Source organism: Plutella xylostella, chromosome 8, assembly GCF_932276165.1.
Source record: "Plutella xylostella chromosome 8, ilPluXylo3.1, whole genome shotgun sequence".
NCBI classification, from domain to species: domain Eukaryota; kingdom Metazoa; phylum Arthropoda; class Insecta; order Lepidoptera; family Plutellidae; genus Plutella; species Plutella xylostella.
The window spans coordinates 10,193,725-10,216,209 of NC_063988.1; the positions used below are offsets into that span (position 1 = coordinate 10,193,725).

At 40.9% G+C, this 22,485-nt stretch overlaps 2 protein-coding genes across 2 annotated transcripts; both read right to left on the reverse strand.

Moving 5' to 3' along the window:
• Positions 1-721: 721 nt before the first annotated feature.
• LOC105388809 (multiple inositol polyphosphate phosphatase 1) lies at positions 722-9,361 on the reverse strand. The gene is made up of 7 exons (XM_011559789.3): positions 8,932-9,361; positions 5,060-5,208; positions 4,096-4,374; positions 3,805-3,906; positions 3,366-3,575; positions 2,993-3,240; positions 722-1,064 (listed from the first exon to the last, which is right to left on the reverse strand). Exons 1-7 carry the CDS (start codon positions 9,089-9,091, stop codon positions 797-799), a joined length of 1,416 nt encoding a protein of 471 aa, XP_011558091.3. The 5' UTR covers positions 9,092-9,361; the 3' UTR covers positions 722-796.
• A 3,849-nt stretch (positions 9,362-13,210) lies between these two features.
• LOC105388823 (odorant receptor Or1) lies at positions 13,211-16,251 on the reverse strand. The gene is made up of 6 exons (XM_048622809.1): positions 16,023-16,251; positions 15,591-15,804; positions 15,049-15,159; positions 14,534-14,726; positions 13,995-14,186; positions 13,211-13,676 (listed from the first exon to the last, which is right to left on the reverse strand). Exons 1-6 carry the CDS (start codon positions 16,171-16,173, stop codon positions 13,551-13,553), a joined length of 987 nt encoding a protein of 328 aa, XP_048478766.1. The 5' UTR covers positions 16,174-16,251; the 3' UTR covers positions 13,211-13,550.
• Positions 16,252-22,485: the final 6,234 nt, after the last annotated feature.

Below are 22,485 nucleotides of genomic sequence, written 5' to 3' on the forward strand. Positions count from 1 at the left end.
ACCTATCTGAGTTACTCAAATGAGTCAAATGCATACTGTCATTAGCCCGTTTCAATCCAGATTCTTAGGGTTCCGTAGCCAAAATGGCAAAAACGGAACCCTTATAGTTTCGTCATGTCCGTCTGTCCGTCTGTCCGTCTGTCCGTCTGTCACAGCCGATTTACTCGGAAACTATAAGTACTACAGTGATGAAATTTGATGGGAATATGTGTTGTATGAACCGCTATAAAAATTTGACACTAAATAGTAAAAAAAAGAATTGGGGGTGGGGCCCCCCATACATGTAACTGAGGGATGAAATTTTTTTTTTCGATGTACATACCCGTGTGGGGTATCAATGGAAAGGTCTTTTAAAATGATATAAAGTTTTCTAAAAAACATTTTTCTTAAAGTGAACGGTTTTTGAGATATCAGCTCTCAAAGTCGTAAAAAGTATGTCCCCCCCCCCTCTATTTTTATAACTACGGGGTATAAAATTCTAAAAAAAATAGAGGTGATGCATGCTAATTAACTCTTTCAACGATTTTTGGTTTGATCAAAGTATCCCTTATAGTTTTTGAGATAGGTTGATTTAACTGTAATTTTGGTTAAGTTATTGTTATATTTGCTGCTACGGAACCCTTTGTGCGCGAGCCCGACTCGCACTTGGCCGGTTTTTTTATATAAGCTCTTCCGTATCGGGATAGACTGAGCTGGCAATAGGGATAAAAGAAACAAAATGTGTACAACTATCGCATAAATATATTTTAGTGACTGAATAAATAACCCTACAACCTACAAACTAGCACTACACAGATCACACCCTACTCAACACAAACATAGCGGCTTGAGCTAGGAGAATAAACACCGGGACGGTAACCGCGGCCGCGCCCCCGGGTGAGTTGCCGCCCCCATCAGGGCCGGAGGCAGACGTCGAGTTGCAGAAGGACAGGTCCGCGTCCTGGAACTGCTGGAACTGCTCCTGGAACTGGTCCCAGGAGCACCCCCCCGCGGGGCAGAGGGGGGTCTCCTTCTCGTTGATGAACATTTGCACGCGGTGCGTCTGGTTGTCTGAGTCGCCGCATCTGGAATTAATGTTTTACAGTGAGATATTGATACCATGTTTTTTTAACCGCTGACGAAGAAGAGGGACGTTATAAGTTTAGCGTATCAGTCTGTCTGGATGTGTATCTTTCTGTGGTAGCATAGTTCTCAAACAGCTAAACCGATTTTCGATTTGTTTTTGGGTCTATATAGGATCCAAAAATAATGTTTGGCATATATGGCCGGCCTACTGCCGCTTCAGATTTCTGATTTTAGAGCACCATCTCGTCGGTTACTTGAGTTCTCAGTGTTTGCGTTCAATTACATTTGATAGCAATTGAATTAAAATTTGATTACAGTAAAGTTTAGCTATAATCAGTAACATCTAATAGACGATGACGACTTAAAATTATAAGCAATAATCTAGAATACCGATAAAGATGGATTATCAATTTCTTATAACATCTACATCCTTCATTAGTACATGTTAGACTAATTAATTAGAATTACAGATATTAGTTTGATCTAATCTAAGTATAATAAAAAGAAAACTATTCAGTAGCTACGAAGTAAATAAGGCAAATCATTTTTATACTACAAGGAAAATTAAAAATTATCCAACAGATAATCATTCCAAAACCACGGTGAAAGGCCCAAGCATAGGCCTAGTCCAAGCAAAATACGTACTCCATAAATACGAGTACAGGATATTACTAAATGGGTAAGTATAGTTGGTAATTATGAAGAACTTTTGTTCTACGACTTTTTAAAATTCCCTAGTCCAACGCAAATCCTTGGCAGCGAGAAAAGATTTTATTGTGTAAATATCTTTAAAACTATTACAGCCTCCGCTGGACCTGGGTACAAGCTGTATTTATATGTATTTAAGGAAACACGGAAATACTTAGCAATGTAAATATTAGCAGACAAGTACTTTGATGATGCGTCAACAATCAACGTGGATATCGCCAAACCACTAAATCAACAGATAAGCCTTTCCACCAAATATTTATCGAAGAGCTCACGTTTTACTATAAAAAGTAATTACGTTAAGTACCTAACTTTTATTGATACGCGTGTCAAATATATTATATATGGGGTGGTACAGGATGGAATTTTATCAGTGAATGAGGAGAAGTTGAGACCTTATGAACGTCAATACTTGACAACTAGTCCTAGAACTTTATCGGCAAACCGATTTGTGTTTTTAGAGAATACCTGAATGGGTAGGTAGAAATATTAGACACTTGGTGTAAACAGTGTACACAACACAGTACGAATAGGCTTGAGGGCCTTGAGGCCATGGTCTTCAGCACTAATTCAGACTTAAAGTGAGGTGAACCCGCATTTAGACAGTTCTGGAAGGTTGGTCTGGGTAAGGTAGGGAACCGGTGACATGAAAGAGACGCACGTTGAGTATATAGAATCAATCACGGGATATTTGACAACAGTTCAATAGCTTCAAAAATAAAATAAACAACAAGATAACAATCAGATCAGTATCACGGCGGTGCATGTGACACACACACGCAACGCACGAGTGAGTGTGTCCAAGTGATAAGATAAACTTTATAAATAATATCGAATATTTACAATTCGTGCAAGTATGAATGCCCTAAGCGGCCGTATCTGATCAAATTAAGACAGATTTATTAAAATTGTGGGTGTAAACAAATATTTTTGTATGCACAAGCATGAATGTCCGAGCTGATCCTGATAAGCAATATTAATACAGTTATTTATATCTCTGTTTGCAAAGGTTTTGTCCAAGGATTTTTAAGAAGGCTATTATGCACTGATACTACTGGACTTTTAGGCTCTCAATCTCGTCCAAGGAGAGGAAAACCTATTTTTCATCGTGAAGTTATTATCTGATTTACTTGAATTTCAGGCTCTTTAGCGATTGCGATGTTAATTTCACCGAAACGAACTTCAGAAAGTAGAAGCTCAGAAATAGTTTCCTCCTCACCTGTGCAAGACAGCCAAGATGTTGGTAGAAAACGCAGCAATATAGCTGGTCCGGTACTGCCGCTCCGGCACCATGGAGTCTCCGACCAGCGTGAACTCGTCCTTGTACAGCCCCAGCGCGGCGAAGGCCATCTGCAGCATGGTGTCGTGGGAGAAGTAGGCGGTGACCCGGCGTGGGGCGCCCCCGGCCGCCGCCGTGAACGTGTCTAGTAGGTCCTTGATCACTGGACGGCCTAGGCGGGGGTTCAGCTGGAAGATATGAGGAGTTTATGGCACTGGTTGACATTGGAAAGGTGATTCATAGCATGTTTGTGTTCATCTATATTACAATAAAAGGACTAAAAGCACCTGCTGATTACCATAAAGACACTTACCCAGGACGCGTATCCATTCCTGTAGTAGTGCCTGATATCGTCCCTGTACTCCAGCACCACCAGGTCTTCATCAGAGAAGGCGGCGCACCACGGCGAGCGCAGCGCCGGCTGCCAGGAGCGGTCGAAGCGGCAGAGCTCGTAGAAGTGGTACACCTCGTCTGCTGTCAGCGAGCGAGTGAGGCCGAGGCGCTTCTGGACTGCTGACACCACCTGTGGATGGAGAGAGAGGTGTTGAGGGAGTGAGACAGAGTATCGAATAATGCAATCTGTTTAGGTCTTTACGACGAAGTCGTCGACAACATAAGAGAATGGACGGAAGTGGTTGAGTAGGACACCCGTTGCGCTTTGCGAAGAAAGAGAGCCGTATGCAGAGCTGACCGCAATCTACAGTAGTGGAGAGGCACCAGAAGAAGAAGAAGAAGGTCTAGAAGGTACTTACAGCAGCGTAAGGTGCAGAGTTCTGGAAAGCGTCAATCTGTGCGTTGACCGGCGCCGCCTCGCCACGGACCTCCTTGGTGTACCGCTCGCAGAACGCGTAGGGCTGGAGAAAAAAACAATATTTTATAGCAAGAATTGCTTCTACCTAAAACATCTGCTGGTTTTACATATCGTATCTTAATTTCATGTACCATCTGCAGTCCTCCATTTATCAGGCGGAATTTTTTAATTATTTCTTATGCACACAAATTCGTAATCACAAACCCAAACTATTAAAACCCCAAAAACTCACCCGAATAACCATATCAGGGTCCCACGGCCCGTCAATCACCGCATCACTCTCTTCTCCCAGCAGCCCATGTCTATACGCCATGGCGCTGGCCACCGTCCTCTGTTCATTGGTCACTCGGAAGTAGACTGCATCAGTCAGGTTTCCTTCCACCAGCTCGGGATGCCTCTGCCGGATCCTCTGCCCCAGGTGCAGGAGCTCGTCGTAGCCGGTGCCCGTCAGGAAGGAGGGCGAGGCTTCGATCGTGGAGTTCCATTGGAAGGCGCGGAATAGGTCTATGTCCTGTGGGATGGGAATTGATTGTGATGGTGCTATGCTTTGAATCATTGTTTTGGTAGAATATTGTTATAATTATAGGATTAGGCAAATGAAGAGAGCGTATACATTATGTTAAATGTAATATTATTGTCTTGCTCGAGCAAGTAAGCGTTAAAACGGCGCGAGATAAGTACGTAGTAGGTACGAGCCGAGTGGAGCTAATCGCACGTACTTCCAGAATTCACCATCGTCATTACGCGGTGCATCGGTGCATGGGAAATTATTGTCAAATTACCGCGAGCGAACAAAAGGATCGGACGGTCAAGCTAATAGCTAGCTTGTGAAAAACGAAGTTCATTGCTGCTTCGCTAACCACCGCTCTACGTCCTTGTGTACGTTTTTATCAATGGAAGTGTGGGAACCTTTTAATAATCATCTGTATTAACAATCTGAATTTACCTATTCATTGACATCAATATTTGCATTAGTAATTGACTACAGTCATATCTAGTTACTTATTTACTTACTTTATATGTATATATATTTGAGTCAACAACTACGTCTGCATCATCATCATCAGCTACTGCTGGACATATTTATTTATGCTTCCCCTTGCTTGTTCGTGGTGTCAAGCCGTCTTCCCCAAATGGTTAGGTATAGCTTGCTCATCAAACATAAGATCTCAATCGCAATTCGCAAGTAAACAAACCTGAGCGCACAGCTCCCCCTTCCCCGCCTCCCAGGCCGCGATGATGTCATCCTTCATGAGCGCCACCAGGCGGGTGCTCTCCACCACGCCCGAGCCGGGGTTGCGGTTGCCGTGCCGGTGCAGCGACCACACGCTGACGGCTGAGCATCCTGGAGGGAGAAGAGGTGAGGAGTAGAAAAAAGGTGTCAATGGGGCCGCTACAGGGGTTCGTTATCGACGTGGATAAAATCGTTTGATGCGCGTTTCATAAATTTAATCACAGCGCCGTATTTATGATGAAGCGATATAGTGACGCTTATCTACGTAGATAACGAACCCGTGTAGCAGCAGCAGACACTGTTCGTCTGCAGATGACAGCAATGAGATCCAGAATGTTAGTCTTACATCCGCGCTTGAAAGTGCTGGAGCATCCTTGAGTGACGTACCAACTGTACCTTATAAATCTTTGATAAATACACAAATCTCCCTGTAAAATCAAACAGCACCTTTCTAAGTATCATTTTGTTTTCCTCATTCGGCCTTTGCAGGAAAATATAATATTTTGATATCACGTGAGTACTACATAATTGTTTTTCAGGTCACTTTCGCCTACCCCTTCATAGATTACAGACGTGAGTGAGCATAATATCCATAGTTGAATATGCATGACTTTCGCTGCTCACTTTCAGCCTCAATTTCACGTCACGCTATGCCGACATTATTTAACTAAGTAAATTAGAGAAAACATAATATAGCAGCTAATGTAGCACCATTTAATTAGCGCATATTATTACAGGTCCTAAACAGCAGTGCCAATCTCTCGAGTCTTGCTTGACTCTTGACAGGTGTTGCCTACCTGTCAAGACTGAAATGCAAAAATGATGGTTTTGGTAGCTGTACATAAGGACTAGCGCGGCTTTATTTACGTTTTTAACGTGATTTTGCTTAAATCTGGTACGGAGGTATGTATATTCATTAAATTCAAACGCTTCATTGCATTACTTAGAACAATAAAGCAATATAATAGAATTTAAATTAATCACGAGATTTTAATGATCATGCACAAACACCTGTTGAATAAATTAACACTAGGTAGGGCAAAACACCCAGTAACTGACCACCTTAAGGGAGTTGTTCCAGTAATTTATCTGTAGCGGGCTCAATTCTTATCGCTTATTAAATCCGATTTTTGTTTTAGAAACTAGAATAACAGAGCTACATTCCTGAGTAAAAAGCAAACATGTAGAAGTTACTCATTTTTTTATATATTTTTGCAAACAAAAAGTAGTGATTTTCCCAGTAACTGACCACTAAAATCTAGTAACTGACCACACTCGATGCCAGTAACTGACCACCAATTTAAAATGGTTTAAAAATGGAATTATGATTAAATCCTATTATTATTTATTTATTTGATTACTTCATGTAATAGTACCGATCCTCTGGTCTCTTTTAATGTGTGACACATCACTTTTGCTCAAGGTTTCTTAACTGAAAAGTGCATTAAATTAATTAATCAGATTAATGCATAATTAAAATGATATCTTATCCTAATAATCAACCATTTATTTATTAAAAACACAAGTTTATGCATTTTTGTTAAATACTTAAAAGAAAGGAATAAACATACATGCACATAGTGAACACGCATTTTAAATTTACAGCTTTCAGGGAGATTAAGTGGCCCCAATGTAGTACCTTCAGATAAGTCACAGAAAGGGCGATTTTGTTTGTCCGGAACAAGCCAGGATCAGTGGGACAGGCCCATGAAGCATTCATGGTGTCAGAAACGAGCATTTTCTTAAATATAAAGTAGCGAATCCAAGTGCTAAAGCCGGTCTTTCCCATATTCGGTATCAACTGATGAGGAGGAGGAATCGTGGCGGATTGTATTGTCGGCCTGGGAAAACATAAATTCCCCGCCGGAAAAGTAGGCCCTTTCCCCGCCGGTCCTTTCAAGGATGTAGGACCAGAGACAGATGGTTTTCATTATTGCTGAAACCCCACCAGAGACTTTCAGTGCGGCCAAAAGAGTCATTGAGGCTAGCCATTGTAATTATGACCGAATCAGATATTGGGGGTTAGTTTTTCAGGATACAAAGATGGATGCCTTGACGAACGGGATTTCAATGACTTTGTTGAGGATACAACTGGAATATTTAGGATGCTGTTGAAACGTGCTTTCGTAGGTAAGTATTTGGCCAAAGACAGGAGTAGTCATTTCTGCAAGGGGGACAGGGAATCTTTGCCACGTTGAAGAGGCGTCACTGAAGCAGAACATCGCTGTACTTTCTGCATTTTCCGCTGCTGGACTAATGTGTCTGCCAATTATAGTATAGCGTTGCCAGTGGATTCCGGATAGTTGTGGTATCGGTTCCAAATGGCTGGGGTGTTGGTCGTGGTCACAATTTATAGAAGAATGCCCCATTTCTTGTGTGCCAATTTTACCGTTCTGTTTGAAATCCGCTGGCCGTTCATAATGCCATTGAAGGGCGTGTTGGTGCACCGGCTGAGGGTGCTAGCATTGTAGTGATGCTTTCTTTTTCCTATTTTGCTGAAGTGGCTTTGCCTGTCTTTGGAAAAATGTGGAGGCGCGTTTCGTCGGTAGCGTATATTCGGGTTGGGTCATTAATAGTGTCATTGAGGTCTTGTTCGCCAAGTGCTTTTGTGCTCGGGGAACCAATTTCATCTGGTTCACAAGCGCTGGCATTGGTTAGGTACGCCTTCAGCTGTTCTGAAGATAGCATTTGAGTATCTTTTCATGGAGTGAGATGGTGTAAGCCATTTGTCTCCTGGTCTTGCATTCTTGAAGGGGCTGCTCCAAGGATTATCTTTAAGGAAAAATGGTGACATCTGTCTTTATCCTGGAGAATCCACATTATCCTAGGCTGATAGTATGCTCCACTAGCGTTTTTATCTTCCTCATCAGCTAATACCGAATCTGGAACAAACTTGGACTTTGTGTTTGAATTCTCTATATTTTAAAAGGTGCTTGCATGTCACCCTGAATTATTTTGGAATGTCTTGTTGATCCTAGTTTGTCTCAGACAAGTGGAATTGCCTTTTCTATACTTTTTTTGCTATCTTGGCGCTTCTTCATCTCGCTGAAAGCTGTAAAAATATATCATATATAGTAATACCAGTAACTGACCACCAATTTACCCAATAACTGACCACCTATATCAGTAAATGGAAGGAGTGAAGATAGAATGCTCATATTTTGACACAAGAAAATGGCACATATGAGCTTTAATATTACGTTCTTATTTTGCCTAAATTCAGCTTCAACCAAAAATCCCAATAACCGACATAGGTGGTCAGTTATTGGAAAATCGCTGTTTTGTCGTCCAGTAACTGTCCACCCCATTAAAAACAATCAAACGGGAAATAACAAGCTGAAACTTATCAAAAACGTAATCTTTATAATTAAATCTATATGGTATAATTTTTTCTTTCAATGATTTCAATTTTTTTTCATGGTAAATTTTACGATCAAAAAATTCACTTACCTTAACAAATACGTTAGTCACAACTGCAATTTACTCGGTTCGCGCGCCAACTGAACTTTTTCGATCGCTCACTATCCATCTGTTGGCGGCTGGCAAAATCTTTTGTATCAGTAATGCTCTCAATGAACCACAAAATAGACTGGATGTTCACTAGATGGCCCTGCTTGGCTATATTTCTTATTTATTGGAGTTGAAGAGGAAGGTGGTCAGTTACTGGCACATGGTCAGTTACTGGGTGTTTTGCCCTACTTGTTGAAGAAAATTATAAATATATTTATGAATAAATGAACCATTAACGTACTCAGTTTTCAGCGTTTTCAGCCACTAATAACGCAAATAATTTTAACTAAACGTCATCTTGTATCTTATTTATTTATTTCTTACCTTCTAATTTGGGGTGGTCCCTGACATCCCCCCGCACGGTGTCATAGGGAGTTTTGGAGGAGTACAACGGGTAGGCACACTGCCTGTTGAAGTAGCAACCACTCTCACAAGAAACTAAACTAACTAACAATAAAACTAATAAACTTCTACACACAAACATTTTGACTAAAAATATTTGTGCTAATTCCCCGCCCAAATAAGACGGATCGGTGTTTCGATTGTCTATTTATTAAACTTCTAATCTTTTCCGCCGGTTATCAATATATTTGCCGAAGTTCAGATAAGCCGCGAATCACACTTTTACAAAACTACATTTCGATAGTCAAAGATTACAATGTAACGCACTCATAGTTTTATTTAGATTTTCATAGATAATTCAGTAACACTATTTCATTTGTACAATGTTTACTAGGAGTGTTAAAGTTTTTATTCACGTCCACGTTACGGTAAGGCCGCGTCCACACTGTTACTGCAGAGGATCAGACGCGTGCGGACAATAACAATCACACAGACAATGCAGTGTGAGTACACTGCCTACATGCTCGAGTACTCGAATAATAAACCCGATAAAACCGTTACTTATAAATATAAAAGTGTGTTAAAAAGAACCGGTCGGCTGTGTTGACGCGAGAGGCTGTGGTGAAATTAGTATTTTGTTTTGTCTCTTAAAAAGATTGGGACAGTGAATATCCTTTGTAGTTTTAAGACGAATAAGAGATATTAGGTACCTATACCTAATTTTAATGAGGTAAGTACTTAAGTATTTGTGTCTTTCTGTGGTAAATAAGTTGGCAACATAATTATGTAAGTAGTTTCGAAGCTGATGGACCTCGAATTTGAAACTGTGTTTTGGCTGCCACCTGCCACTCCATTGAACATGTCTGGAAAGATATCTTATTAGTCGGTTGTTTAGATTGGCTTATATCTATTATTTAGGTAAGTAGTTAATTATACATAGGTATATGTCACTATAGGAAAGTAGTCCATCATCATAATCATCAACCATCATACTATCAGAAATGGCATGGGCCGATCTCATATTATACAGGGTTATTGGTATACCAACAACCTATTTTTCTAAATTAAATCCTTAAAAAATGGGTAAGTAATACGAGGTATAAAAACGAATGGTATAACATTCACAAGGTATACGCCCATATGATATAAATTTATTAAGTATAACGATCACTGTGTATAACAAACGAAAGGCATAATTACTAAATACATAATTTCGTAAAGAATAACGTTCAAAAAGTATAATTTCAATTGATATAACGATTAAAATGCATAAAGTTTATAACATATATTCTACAACGGATATAATTATCATAATGTATAATGCACAAAAAATTATTGACGTTATGTGGGGGGAACGCTCCGCTCCGCTTCGCTGCGCTCCGCTTTAGTTTCGACGAGCATGTGCACCTAACACGCTCCTCCTCGCTTTGCTCGTCGTCGCACCTATCTTTAGGTTTTGGTACTAGGGGTTTTGACATTATTATTATTATTGGCGCTATGTGGGGAGACGCTCCGCTCCGCTTCGCTGCGCTCCGCTTTGGTTTCGACGAACATGTGCACCTAACACGCTCCTCCTCGCTTTGCTCGTCGTCGCACCTATCTTTAGGTTTTGGTACTAGGGGTATTGACATAATTATTATTATTGGCGCTATGTGGGGAGACGCTCCGCTCCGCTTCGCTGCGCTCCGCTTTGGTTTCGACGAACATGTGCACCTAACACGCTCCTCCTCGCTTTGCTCGTCGTCGCACCTATCTTTAGGTTTTGGTACTAGGGGTATTGACATAATTATTATTATTGGCGCTATGTGGGGAGACGCTCCGCTCCGCTTCGCTGCGCTCCGCTTTGGTTTCGACGAACATGTGCACCTAACACGCTCCTCCTCGCTTTGCTCGTCGTCGCACCTATCTTTAGGTTTTGGTACTAGGGGTTTTGACATTATTATTATTATTGCGCTATGTGGGGAGACGCTCCGCTCCGCTCCGCTCCGCTTCGCACCACTTCGCTGCGCTCCGCTTTGGTTTCGACGAACATGTGCACCTAACACGCTCCTCCTCGCTTTGCTCGTCGTCGCACCTATCTTTAGGTTTTGGCGCTAGGGGGTTTGACGGTGTTGGGTAATTAAACACAGATTATGAACTTTATACTAAACGATAGTATATATATATTTTAATCGATATACGTAATGTATGTTATACGAATTGATATTAGTCTTCGTAAGTATTATATATTTTGATTTTATATAAAATATACCAATATACCAATAACGTATATACCAATTGAATCTTATATACCTTATGAAAATATAGATTTTGTTGTTATACGTAACGTTCATTATAGGTTGTGAACGTTATTAATGTGAAATTATACATTTCGTTTTTATACGTCGCAATACGCACCCTTAAAAAATACCTTAATCATAATAAGTAGGTACCTATAAGTTTTAATATTTACCAAAAATATTAAATTTATAACTAACCAAAATACGTACTTCTTTGACTTGTGTGTGTCTTTTTTTTGACGTAATTATGAGAGTCATTGTAATGCGCATCCGCAACACTCGTCAAAATCCCCGTGTGTGAAACCGCGCGTCAGGGATTCCCCAATATTGACAAGTACCTAAGTAAGATGCTTGACCGCATCTTATTTAATTTTATTACTTACGTACATAACGTCTATAAACTTACTACTAATTTAAATTACCATTTATTCTGTTCGTATCATACTTAGTGATAATTCCAATTACGTAGTAAGTACTATCGAAAGAGTTACCGTTTTTATTTCAAAAAAACTTAACAAAACATGAGGTATTTTATGTATTATACGAGTATGTATGTATTATATTTACGGCTCAGTACTACCTTAGTAGGTACATCCTTGATTACGCATACAATATATTTGTTCACGCCTACCATTTCAATAAATCACGCGGACTTACGGCTTTCATACTGTTAGCAGACTAAATATTGGAATTGGATTAAAGTTATCTTATCCGGTTGTCATACTGTGTTCCGCCAACAACCAGATTATTATCTTTTTGCATATTTTATCTACAGGGTGGAAAGATAAGCCGGGCCCTGGAGAGAAAATCTTTAATCTTAAAGTTAGTTAATTTTACTTCAAAGAACAATAATATAAATATTGAACTAATTTAAAAGTTATTGGTTAGTAGTTTGCCTTCATTATCTACTGTATAAACATCTATGTAGGTAGTAAGAGATCGTATTTACCATGTACTTGTCCATGAGCTTTCCCAAAGCTTTCCCGTAATGTCCACGCAGGCTTCCTCCAAAGCTGGAGGGTTTTTGCCATAATCTTCACCCTGGGCAGACCGTCAGGAGGTTTTACAGCACCGAATATTTAACACCCTTTATCTACATCACATCACCCTATATCACATCATTGGATTTGTACTAACATCCATAGATATGTACTATTTTTAACGAGTATGCTTTAATTTAATAACTTCAGCTTAGCTATGACATCACTTGAGGAAAATTAAAATTATAATCTCCAAAACTTTATCGGTAGGTCCTAATACTACCTACCTTCTTAGTAAGTAGGTACCTAATGAAGTAAATATCAATTAGATTGATTGATACCTAATCGTTGATCTTTCATCGTGATCATAATATTTTTTTACTATCTTTTGTTTTTACTTTCACCATGATTTTTTTGATGCTATCTAATAATAAATAATAATTAGCTTAAATATTTAAATTTCAATATTATCATACTTTCCCAAAAAGTGGTACTTTACTCATTCTCTGTAAGTAATAAATAAGTTTTTATAAGTAATTTTATTCAATACTTAGGAATGTTTAAAATTAAACTTTCTCCTCCACTTGCTGAAGAACTGTGAAGAAAGAGTATGATGCCTTGATGATCTGTAACAGACAAATAAACTAGTTTTTTTTAAGCTACTATTACACATATAGTAGTCCGAACTATAATAATTATTTCAGAATGCTGCTAAAATGTAAATGTAAAAATTGAATTGAATTGAATAATGATACACCACGACCCCGAGCAATGAAAAGTTTCACCTGTCATTGCCGTTCCATATGTCACTGGAACATTTTCATTACTCGTGAGCATTCGTGAGTGTATTTGACAACTGACCGCCATAAACGAAGCCAACGACAGCGTGGTGAAGCCAGCAGCAGACAGCGCGGCGGGGCGGCGCGTGCGCAGCATCACCAGCAGCAGCGCGCGGCGCGGCGCCGGCGCAGTGCGGTACCACAGGCACTCGTAGGCACCGCCTGCTACTGAGGCACTCTGGGGAGATGGCAAAGCAACCTTATGTATGAAATGGAATCATCACAACAAACCCATCACGTACCTACTGCTGAGTCACAGGTCTCCTTCTAAGAGAAGGGTTTCTTTAGCATAGTCCACAACGCTAGAGCAGGTTTGTGGACCCCAATACAAGCAAGCTTGTGCTAAGAGTTGTCGTGAAGAGTACAATTATAAATTGACTAGAACACGGATAATCATTAATACTACAACAATAGTGACGTAGCATTTGCTGGCCTGATTAGCTCGTAGTAAAGGCGATTATAATGGGTACGGATAAGATAGGAGTAATGGGAAACAAAGTGCTTTAATTATCCATAACACTTGCCTCTTCCCTGAGTTCGTTGCCCTGATAGCAGTAGATGAACACCTGGAACGCCATGTTCATGAGGTAGGTTCCCATCGAAATTAAACGCACGTAGTTCTTTGTTTGCTGAAAGTGGAAAGACAGTCTATTATCGTCATCATGCCATAATCTTCCACTTCTGCACATAAGCCTTTCCCAACGAGTATCTACAACACACTGTCATCAGCTTTCCACATCAAGCGACTTCTGGCTACAACGCCTGCTGGACGTCCCACACTACACTTGCCTGTTCATCAATTTCTTATTTGCAAACCTTTACCTTCCATCAACTAGTTGTTCTTAAACACTATAATAGAAAAGAATCCAATTTTCCGAACAGCAATGTACATAAGCCCAGCTCAACCTTGCAACTGGCTTGCAATTGGCACCCCCTCTGATACCTACAGTGACAGCAGCAAGCTGGAACGCCGTCACGCAGATGATGACCATAGACACGGCGAACTGGGCGGCCGTGGGCGCGGAGAAGCAGGCCTGCAGCTCGGCCGCCGCCCGCAGCGCCGCCTGGTGGGCGCCCACGCAGGCGCGGAGACGGGAGGCAGCTAGGGACTCCTCGGCAGGGGAGAGGAGGGTGGCTGACTGTGGGGATAGAAGCTGTGTGATTGTAAACCCCGATTGAAAATGAAAGGATTATTTACTTTTGTATAACTTTGCCTATCACCATGTGGTGAAGAAATTGAGGGTCGGATTTTAAATATAGAAAGAAGATGACTGGAACGAGAGTGATTTAGCTATTCTAAAATAAATGGATTCATGATAATACTGTGATAATGCTTAGTATCATGATCTTCCTTACGTATAGGCCCACTGTCACACAGGACTTGCACACGTAGCACATATTAGGCTGTTATTGGCACCCATATCCAGCCACTATAAATATACTACCGTTGGATGATGATGATGATGATAACAATTAAACTACCTACCCCTGAAGCCATCCCATCATGAAGTTTAGAAAGAGCCAGTGTCAACAGCTGCAAACGGCATCGAGTTTGAGCTATAAGTGTGGAGACTAAGGTGTCTTTTGCCACATTCAGGTAGGCTGCAATGAATAGGGCTCCCACTTGGTGGCAGTACGTCAGCTCGTAAGCTGGTGACTTCGAAGTGTCATAGGGGTACCTGGAAAAGAAACATGGTTTCACAAATCAGGTAAAATGTTCCATATCATTTGTTTTACCCATATTTTACCTATCATTCTATCAAGTATCTCAGATCTAATGTTTAATCAGTATTTGCCTCTACAGGTACGTTTATGTTTTTCCACTCACATGCACTCAGTATGCACTGGGTCGATAGATAGCCAAATTTCATGTATGTCACGTTCAATGTTCTACAATATCAAACCTGAGATCCTACTATGTATCCGTGAATGAAAACGATTACATTGCTGCGAAGACCATCCTTTACAGCTGAACCATCATACCTCTCACTCTCACATTACCAGGCTCTCAGAGGCAGTTGGTTCTTCTCTGCGCTGCCGGCCCAGCCCGCCACCGTCACCGTCGTCAGGCAGAAGTACAGCAGCTGCTGCTGGCTCGTGCCGCGGTCACACCTGGAAACAAGAGTCACCCTGAGGTTCTGATAGACTATTCTAAGCAAGCGGCTGTATTGTTTCTAGATAATCTAGAATCTTCCAAGGGCATACAGTAATATTTCTAGTTTATTGAGGCCCGAAAGTATTGTGGAATACAATTGTGTGTTTAAGAATTTCTTACCTTCCTTTGTAGATCATATTTTTCTCTTATTACAGCCAGAGTATGACTATCATAGCTTTAGCAGACCACAAACAGGCTAGCATAGCATTGGACGCCCTTCGTCTATATGACCGACGTCCTTAGACAAAGTAAGCCGGTACCGGCTGGGTAAGAACACCGAGGAAAGAATGCTGTGGCACTCCTGATCGTTGAAAGAGGCAGTGAACATCCTCTCCAGTCACATAACGGCCCTTTTATAGCTCATTAAAAACCAGCACAAAAGCAACACCTTTCCACAATCCTCCTGGCCTCCCCCGCCGCCCCCCGCAGCACTGCATCAGCGTCCGCCAGCATGGCCAGCAGGCGCCGGCGCCGCAGCACCAGGTTCACCAGCTTGGCCGCCTGCGCCAGGTTCGTGAAGAGCACGAACGCGGTGCCAGTCATCAGCTGCAGGTCGCCCCAGATCAGACACATGTCCACTACTTGGATGATGAGGTATGTGCCTGTGGCAGTGAAAGAAAATAAAAAAGCTCCACCTGCTATGCACTGATTTTTTTTCTTTGCTTGAGCTTGTGAGTGTATAAATACATGGGACAAATACTGCAGCTAGATTTTATTTGTAAAAAAAAAGTTTAGTAATTATGCGATATTGGTATTAAAGAGTCGATTTCATATATTACCTGCTGGCCATTTCATATTTTTAATTTACCTAGTTACTTACCCAAAAGAAACATGAATGAAATGGCAGAGTAAATATGGTAGAAAGTCTTTAATTTCGGGTCTAAATCATCTGGAGCCCAAAAACCAGCGAATTTCAGCGCCGTCAGAGATATCCGAATAGATCTATTACGATTATCAACGAAAATACCCATTTTTAACCGACTTCAAAAAAAGGAGGAGGTTCTCAATTCGTCGGGATCTTTTTATTTAACGATTTGAAGCAAATTCACAAGTTCACAACCTCTCAACATCTATTTCAAATGTGAATTGAAGGGGTAATGAAATCAAATCTGGGTTAATAATTTGTTTGTCTTTGCTAATTACAGTCCTGATGCAACCATGAGTTTCACAACTCAAATATAATTGGATAATTTGTGTAAGTAGAACAACCACTTTTACGGTACAAAGCTTGAAAGTTCAATATTTACTCACAAAGCTTAGCCTTTTAGACTTAGATTTTTAATTAAACTACGTTTTTTGTTAGCCGTGGTCGATGGACCATCATAAACCAATAATCCTGTCTAATATGGAAGTATTCTTGAATAGGCAAATCACTCTAGCTTATAAAAACTGAAGTATCGGAGCCTGGACTCTATCTTGTTGCATTAAACATACAGATTGCATGACAGTCCCTTTCGTTAGTTTTATGTCAAGCTAAAGTCACCCCCTGAAACTGGTGCTAATCGCGAGCTCATTCCATATGCATAGATATTGCTAGCTGGTAGTGAAGCTATCATTAGCGACCAACACAAATATAATTAAGTCATTATCGTAATTATCAACTTGCCACAATGTAAAGCTTAGACTTTCGGTGTTTTCTTCCAAGTAAGAATCAAACTTACAAACATGGGGTAGAAAGTTTTAAGGATTTTTTTGTACTTAAATTGAGTTATCCAAGATGTAGTGTATTGATTTACTTGACAGTATTTTTATGATTTTAAAGACACTTTGTGGGCGTTAAAGTCATCATCATCAGCCAATAATCATCCACTGCTGGACATAGGCCTCTCCCAAGGAGCGCCACAACACTCGGTCCTCGGCCTTCCTCATCCAACCACTACCCGCCACCCGCCTAAGGTCGTCAGTCCAGCGGGCATGAGGGCGTCCCACGCTGCGTTTGCCTGTTCGTGGTCTCCACTCGAGAACTCGTCTACCCCAACGGTTATCGGTTCTTCGGCAGATATGACCAGCCCACTGCCACTTCAGCTTGCATATTTTGACAGCTATGTCGGTAACCTTAGTCCTCTGACGGATAACCTCATTTCTGATACGATCCATCAGAGAAACCCCAAGCATAGCTCGGGCGTTAAAGTAATGCTACTCAAATGGAATATACTTATGCAAAATATTTTATTTGACGTTATCCAAGATTGGAATTGAAATAAGATTTAACCACAAAACTATAACGGAACAAGGCTTATGATAAATCTATTAAACAAAATTATTAATTGGAATACCCAAACATGCATTAAAGTATGCCTTTGTGTACACAACTCTCTGTGTTTTTTAACGTAACTTTGAAATTTTTACCCATGAAACTATGTATGTGTGCAATAAAGCGTTAATTAATAAATAATACAGTCTCGAACTCATAAATCAAGCGATACAAATTCTATTTAGGAGGTTCATTTCCTATGTACAACTAGGTTTTTTCTAACTGAAACTGAATACAGCGCCATCTACCCACTTGTGTCCAAATTAAATAATGTTTCTGTACCGTTAGTATGCCATCCTGTCGACTGATATGAAGCTTGTGGTAGCGACATGTTGCTTTCATCGTACTATACCGGTTCTCTTATAATTCAGCGAATTATCACTATGGCGCTCTGCCGTGTCGGTACGGAAACACATGTACAGGTAAGTATAGAACAAGTCAAAATAATAGCTACATAACAAAACACATTAAAAACTTAGTCACCTTTAGGTGTGAGGTTGAATATAAATAACTAGGATGGTTCTTGCATTGGTATCAAATACCATATATATACTATTAATAGGTATACACGTTTTTGTGTGTAGCTAGGCCTATAGGTTTTTCTGCAACAATAAAGGTGTATTGTGTTCTACATACGGGTAGGTATGTGGCAGAGAGTTTCACGTAAAGGAGTCGCTGTAAAATTTTGTTGAATGCGCCGGATATTCCAAAAGAAGCTTCTGTGAAGAGATTGCTTATTTTACATTGCTCCTAGTCAGTAATTAGGTATTTATTATAAATTTCCAATGTGTGTTATACAATATAATTCTACAGTATTAGAAAGATAGTCATATTTCGTAGGTATACCTAGTTCTACATGAGTGTCAGAGTGTGGTGACTACTTGTGTCGTGTCCCGGGCGGGAGATAGCGCCCGCATGTCCGGGACAGCCACCGACATATCTCATAGATTACACATAGATAATAACAGTAAGTATTACGTAGTTAATTCAACAAAGAAACAATTAATTCACCACTCACGTCCCGCTGAACCATGTTTACAAAAGACGCAATAGATTATTCACTGTTTAAAATTTCCCGGAATATGACTGTAAGATAAGTCTTACTTAATTTATAATGCATTTAAAGCAAGTATCAGAATTAAGTATGTGAGATACGGTATATGAAGTCCACGCTCCGTCCTACTCCTGCTCAAATCCAGGATCCCGAAAGCTTTCAGTCTGAGCTTTGCGACCGCCTGATATGTTTAGAGAATTGCGTTACAGTTGACGATTTAAATAATAGGTTTGTGGAAACTGTCCGAGAGGTAGGATCGAAATATTTTTCGTCCCGAACCAACCGAGGACCTCAAAAACTCTCAGATGGGACTCTGAGTCTCATAAGAGAACGGAGAGAAATGAGGTTGCAGTCTTCAGTTGATATGGTCGAATACAGACGTCTAAACAGACAGATCGCCAAAGCAAGACGTTGCGATATGAGACGCTACAATTGCAAGCGCATTCAAGACGCAATAGAGCAAAACAAGGGCTCCAAAGTCTTTGCTAGAGATCGATCTGTTCGGCAGACTCTGTTGACCCAACTGAAGACCGACACTGGCAACACCGTTTCATCAGTGCCCGAAATTCTGGGAGAAATTGAGAGATTCTACGGACAGTTATACACCACAACACAAAACCCTATTACCAGCGGTGCTCACGACAGCCGAGCGCCACTCACCCGACACTATACCGAAGATATTCCGGACGTCAGTCTAGACGAGATTAGTATAGCTCTCAAACAGCTAAAAAACAACAAAGCTCCGGGAGATGATGGAATAACGACAGAACTTCTGAAAGCCGGCGGTAGACCGATTTTAATAGCACTTCGGAGGCTGTTTAATTCCGTCATACTCGAAGGCACAAGCCCGGAGGCATGGAGCAGAAGTGTAGTGACTTTGTTCTTCAAGAAAGGCAACAAAGCCCTATTGAAGAATTATAGACCCATTGCACTTCTGAGCCATGTGTACAAGCTGTTTTCGAGAGTTATTACGAATCGTCTCGAGCAAAGACTCGACGACTTCCAGCCACCCGAACAAGCCGGGTTCCGAAAAGGCTATAGTACCATAGATCACATACACACGCTTCGGCAGGTTATACAGAAGACCGAGGAGTATAATCTACCTTTATGTCTAGCGTTTGTGGACTATGAGAAAGCCTTTGATTCTATTGAGCTCTGGGCGATGCTTCAATCCCTTCAGCGGTGCCATATAGACTATCGCTATATCGAGGTGTTGAGATGTATGTACAATGCTGCCACAATGTCAGTTCGATTACACGAACATAGCACAAAACCGATCCAGTTGCAAAGGGGCGTGAGACAGGGAGATATTATTTCTCCGAAACTGTTCACCTGTGCACTGGAAGATGTTTTTAAGCTTGTAGAGTGGAAAAGACTGGGCATTAACGTCAATGGCGAATATATCTCTCATCTACGATTTGCTGATGACATAGTTATTATGGCGGAAACGCTGGAGGAGTTAGGCGAAATGCTCACAGACCTCAATGATGCCTCTAAACAAGTTGGGCTGAAAATGAACATGGACAAGACAAAGGTCATGTCGAACGAACATGTTTCATCATCGCCCGTAACTGTAGGAGGTGTCACCATCGAAGTTGTTGATCAGTATCCCTACCTAGGACAAGTGATCCGATTAGGAAAATCCAACTTCGATAAAGAGGTAGCTCGTAGAATCCAACTCGGATGGGCAGCGTTCGGGAAATTACGACACATCTTCACTGAAAACATACCTCAGTGTCTGAAAACAAAAGTTTTCAATCAGTGCGTGTTGCCAGTGATGACTTACGGAGCCGAGACGTGGTGCTTCACCAAAGGGCTTATCCACAAGCTCAGAGTTGCTCAGCGTGCTATGGAAAGGGCTATGTTAGGCGTGTCCCTGCGAGATAGGATTCGTAATGAAGAAATCCGCAGGAGAACTAAAGTTACCGACATAGCCAAAAGGATTAGCACGCTGAAGTGGCAATGGGCTGGCCACGTAGCCCGCAGAGCCGACGACCGCTGGAGTAGAAAGGTTCTGGAGTGGAGACCCCGTGTCGGCAAACGGCGTGTCGGTCGCCCCCCAACCCGTTGGTCTGATGATCTGCGGAAGGTAGCGGGAAGCCGCTGGATGCAGATGGCGGGTGACCGTTTGGGGTGGCGATCGTTAGGAGAGGCCTATGTCCAACAGTGGACTACGGAAGGCTGAGAGAGAGAGAGAGAGAGAGAGATACGATTACGATATCCATTAGTAAAATGATTATCCACAGCCTTCCTGACGTGCCGTGCTCCCTGGCAGGACCGCCGGCATGTTTGTGCCTCCGTTACTTGTAAGACCTCCCATAGAAAGCTAGGTATATGAAACTTATTATGATGAGAGATTGAAAAATGAATAAGTAAATTTTTGGGAGAATGATACTTGAAGACTGTTGTTCAGTTGGACCAGTAGATCGTAGAGTAGATAGATTGTGTTTTTTTTTTCAAAATATCTTATTTTGATTGTAATTAAGTATTACAAGTACTTACACATTTTCTTTTTAAATGGCAATACAAACTGAGAGTTCAGGAAAGAGAACGAAAACCTTGCCTTAGTTATACAACCTTGTACCAATGTACATCCGCTATAAAAACGGATTTATTACATTAAACAGCGAAATTGTGCTGATGACCTTTAATATTTTCTTTACCAAAAGCTAACTTTACGGATGAAAATCCGTACGAAAGTTTTTTTTTATATAATGACCGACTTAGCTATCTATACTCGTAGTAGGGACCTATTTTTTTTCACGTTTACGTTTACGTTTCAAGCTGCCGTTTTTAAAAGCTCGGATGCGTTTTTTTTCAGACATCAAGTTTAAGTAGGTAGGTACGTCCTACAGATTTTTTAAAGATTTATATCTTGATTATATTTAGTATTTTGATCACAATTTGATAATGAAAAAATATACACAATTCCAATTAACAATTCCTCCAACAAATCCATCCTCTAACAAACCAGGCGCCTAGAACTCAGCTCAAGTCACTAATCACGTTTCAACATCTTGAAGAAAGCGTAACAAGAGCCGATGTGGAAAGTGCAATATCTGGTAGGCTGGAGTCAGCGCGTCTGATTGGTTAAATCAGGGCTGAGCACAGGCGGGGGGCGGGGCCTGGCGCTGGTCGTTAGTCGCTGACTGATTAGCTGACAGATGATCGTGCAGGTACAGGGTGATTTGCAGCTGGTTGACGGCGATGTTGAAGTTATGTGGTCGAGAGGAAACCGCAGAACGTCCTGCAAACCAAACCTGTGTAGTCATAAGAATCTAGTCAAGATCTCTTAGTGATCAGTTTCCTCGTATGTTATTAATATTAAGTATATCCTATCTATAAGTATTGCTGAGTAGCGTTGGAAACGGATGAAATTTAAAAAATCTTAAGAAGCTAGATAGTCCTGAAAAACGCAGAACTTGAGGTTGCAAGGTAACTTACAGAGGGAAAAGAAAGCCTACAGAGACTTCAATGGCTAGGCCATTTGGAATCTAGATTTAAAACGTATCAACACAGCTAATTTTATGAAATTCAATATAAGCATATCCCGAATAAGGCACTACAGGTGCAATAACCGATTAACTCCGTATAAGTACATAAATTAAAATACTGTAAAGGAAAAGAACCACAGTAACAATCACCTAGTGATGGTGTTATAGAGCCTCATTTAGTATGCAGTGCTATGCAACGGTAATTAAGTTTCAGCTCCACAAATAGGTCGATTATAGCTAACTAGTCGCCTCGTTAGACCTAACGTCAGCTTTCCTATACATTAAAATATTAATAAAATCGTATTTAAGTAATTTAAACGTAGTGCAAACGTACGTACATAGGTAACGTAGTCTTCTTCAGTCTATAGCAGTTCACTGCTGGACGTAGGCCTCTCCCAAAGTACGCCATTGGATGCAATCTTACCGTGGTACGCCCTCACCCAACTTTTCGGGAAAAGCTTTAGGGCCTTACCACAAAAAC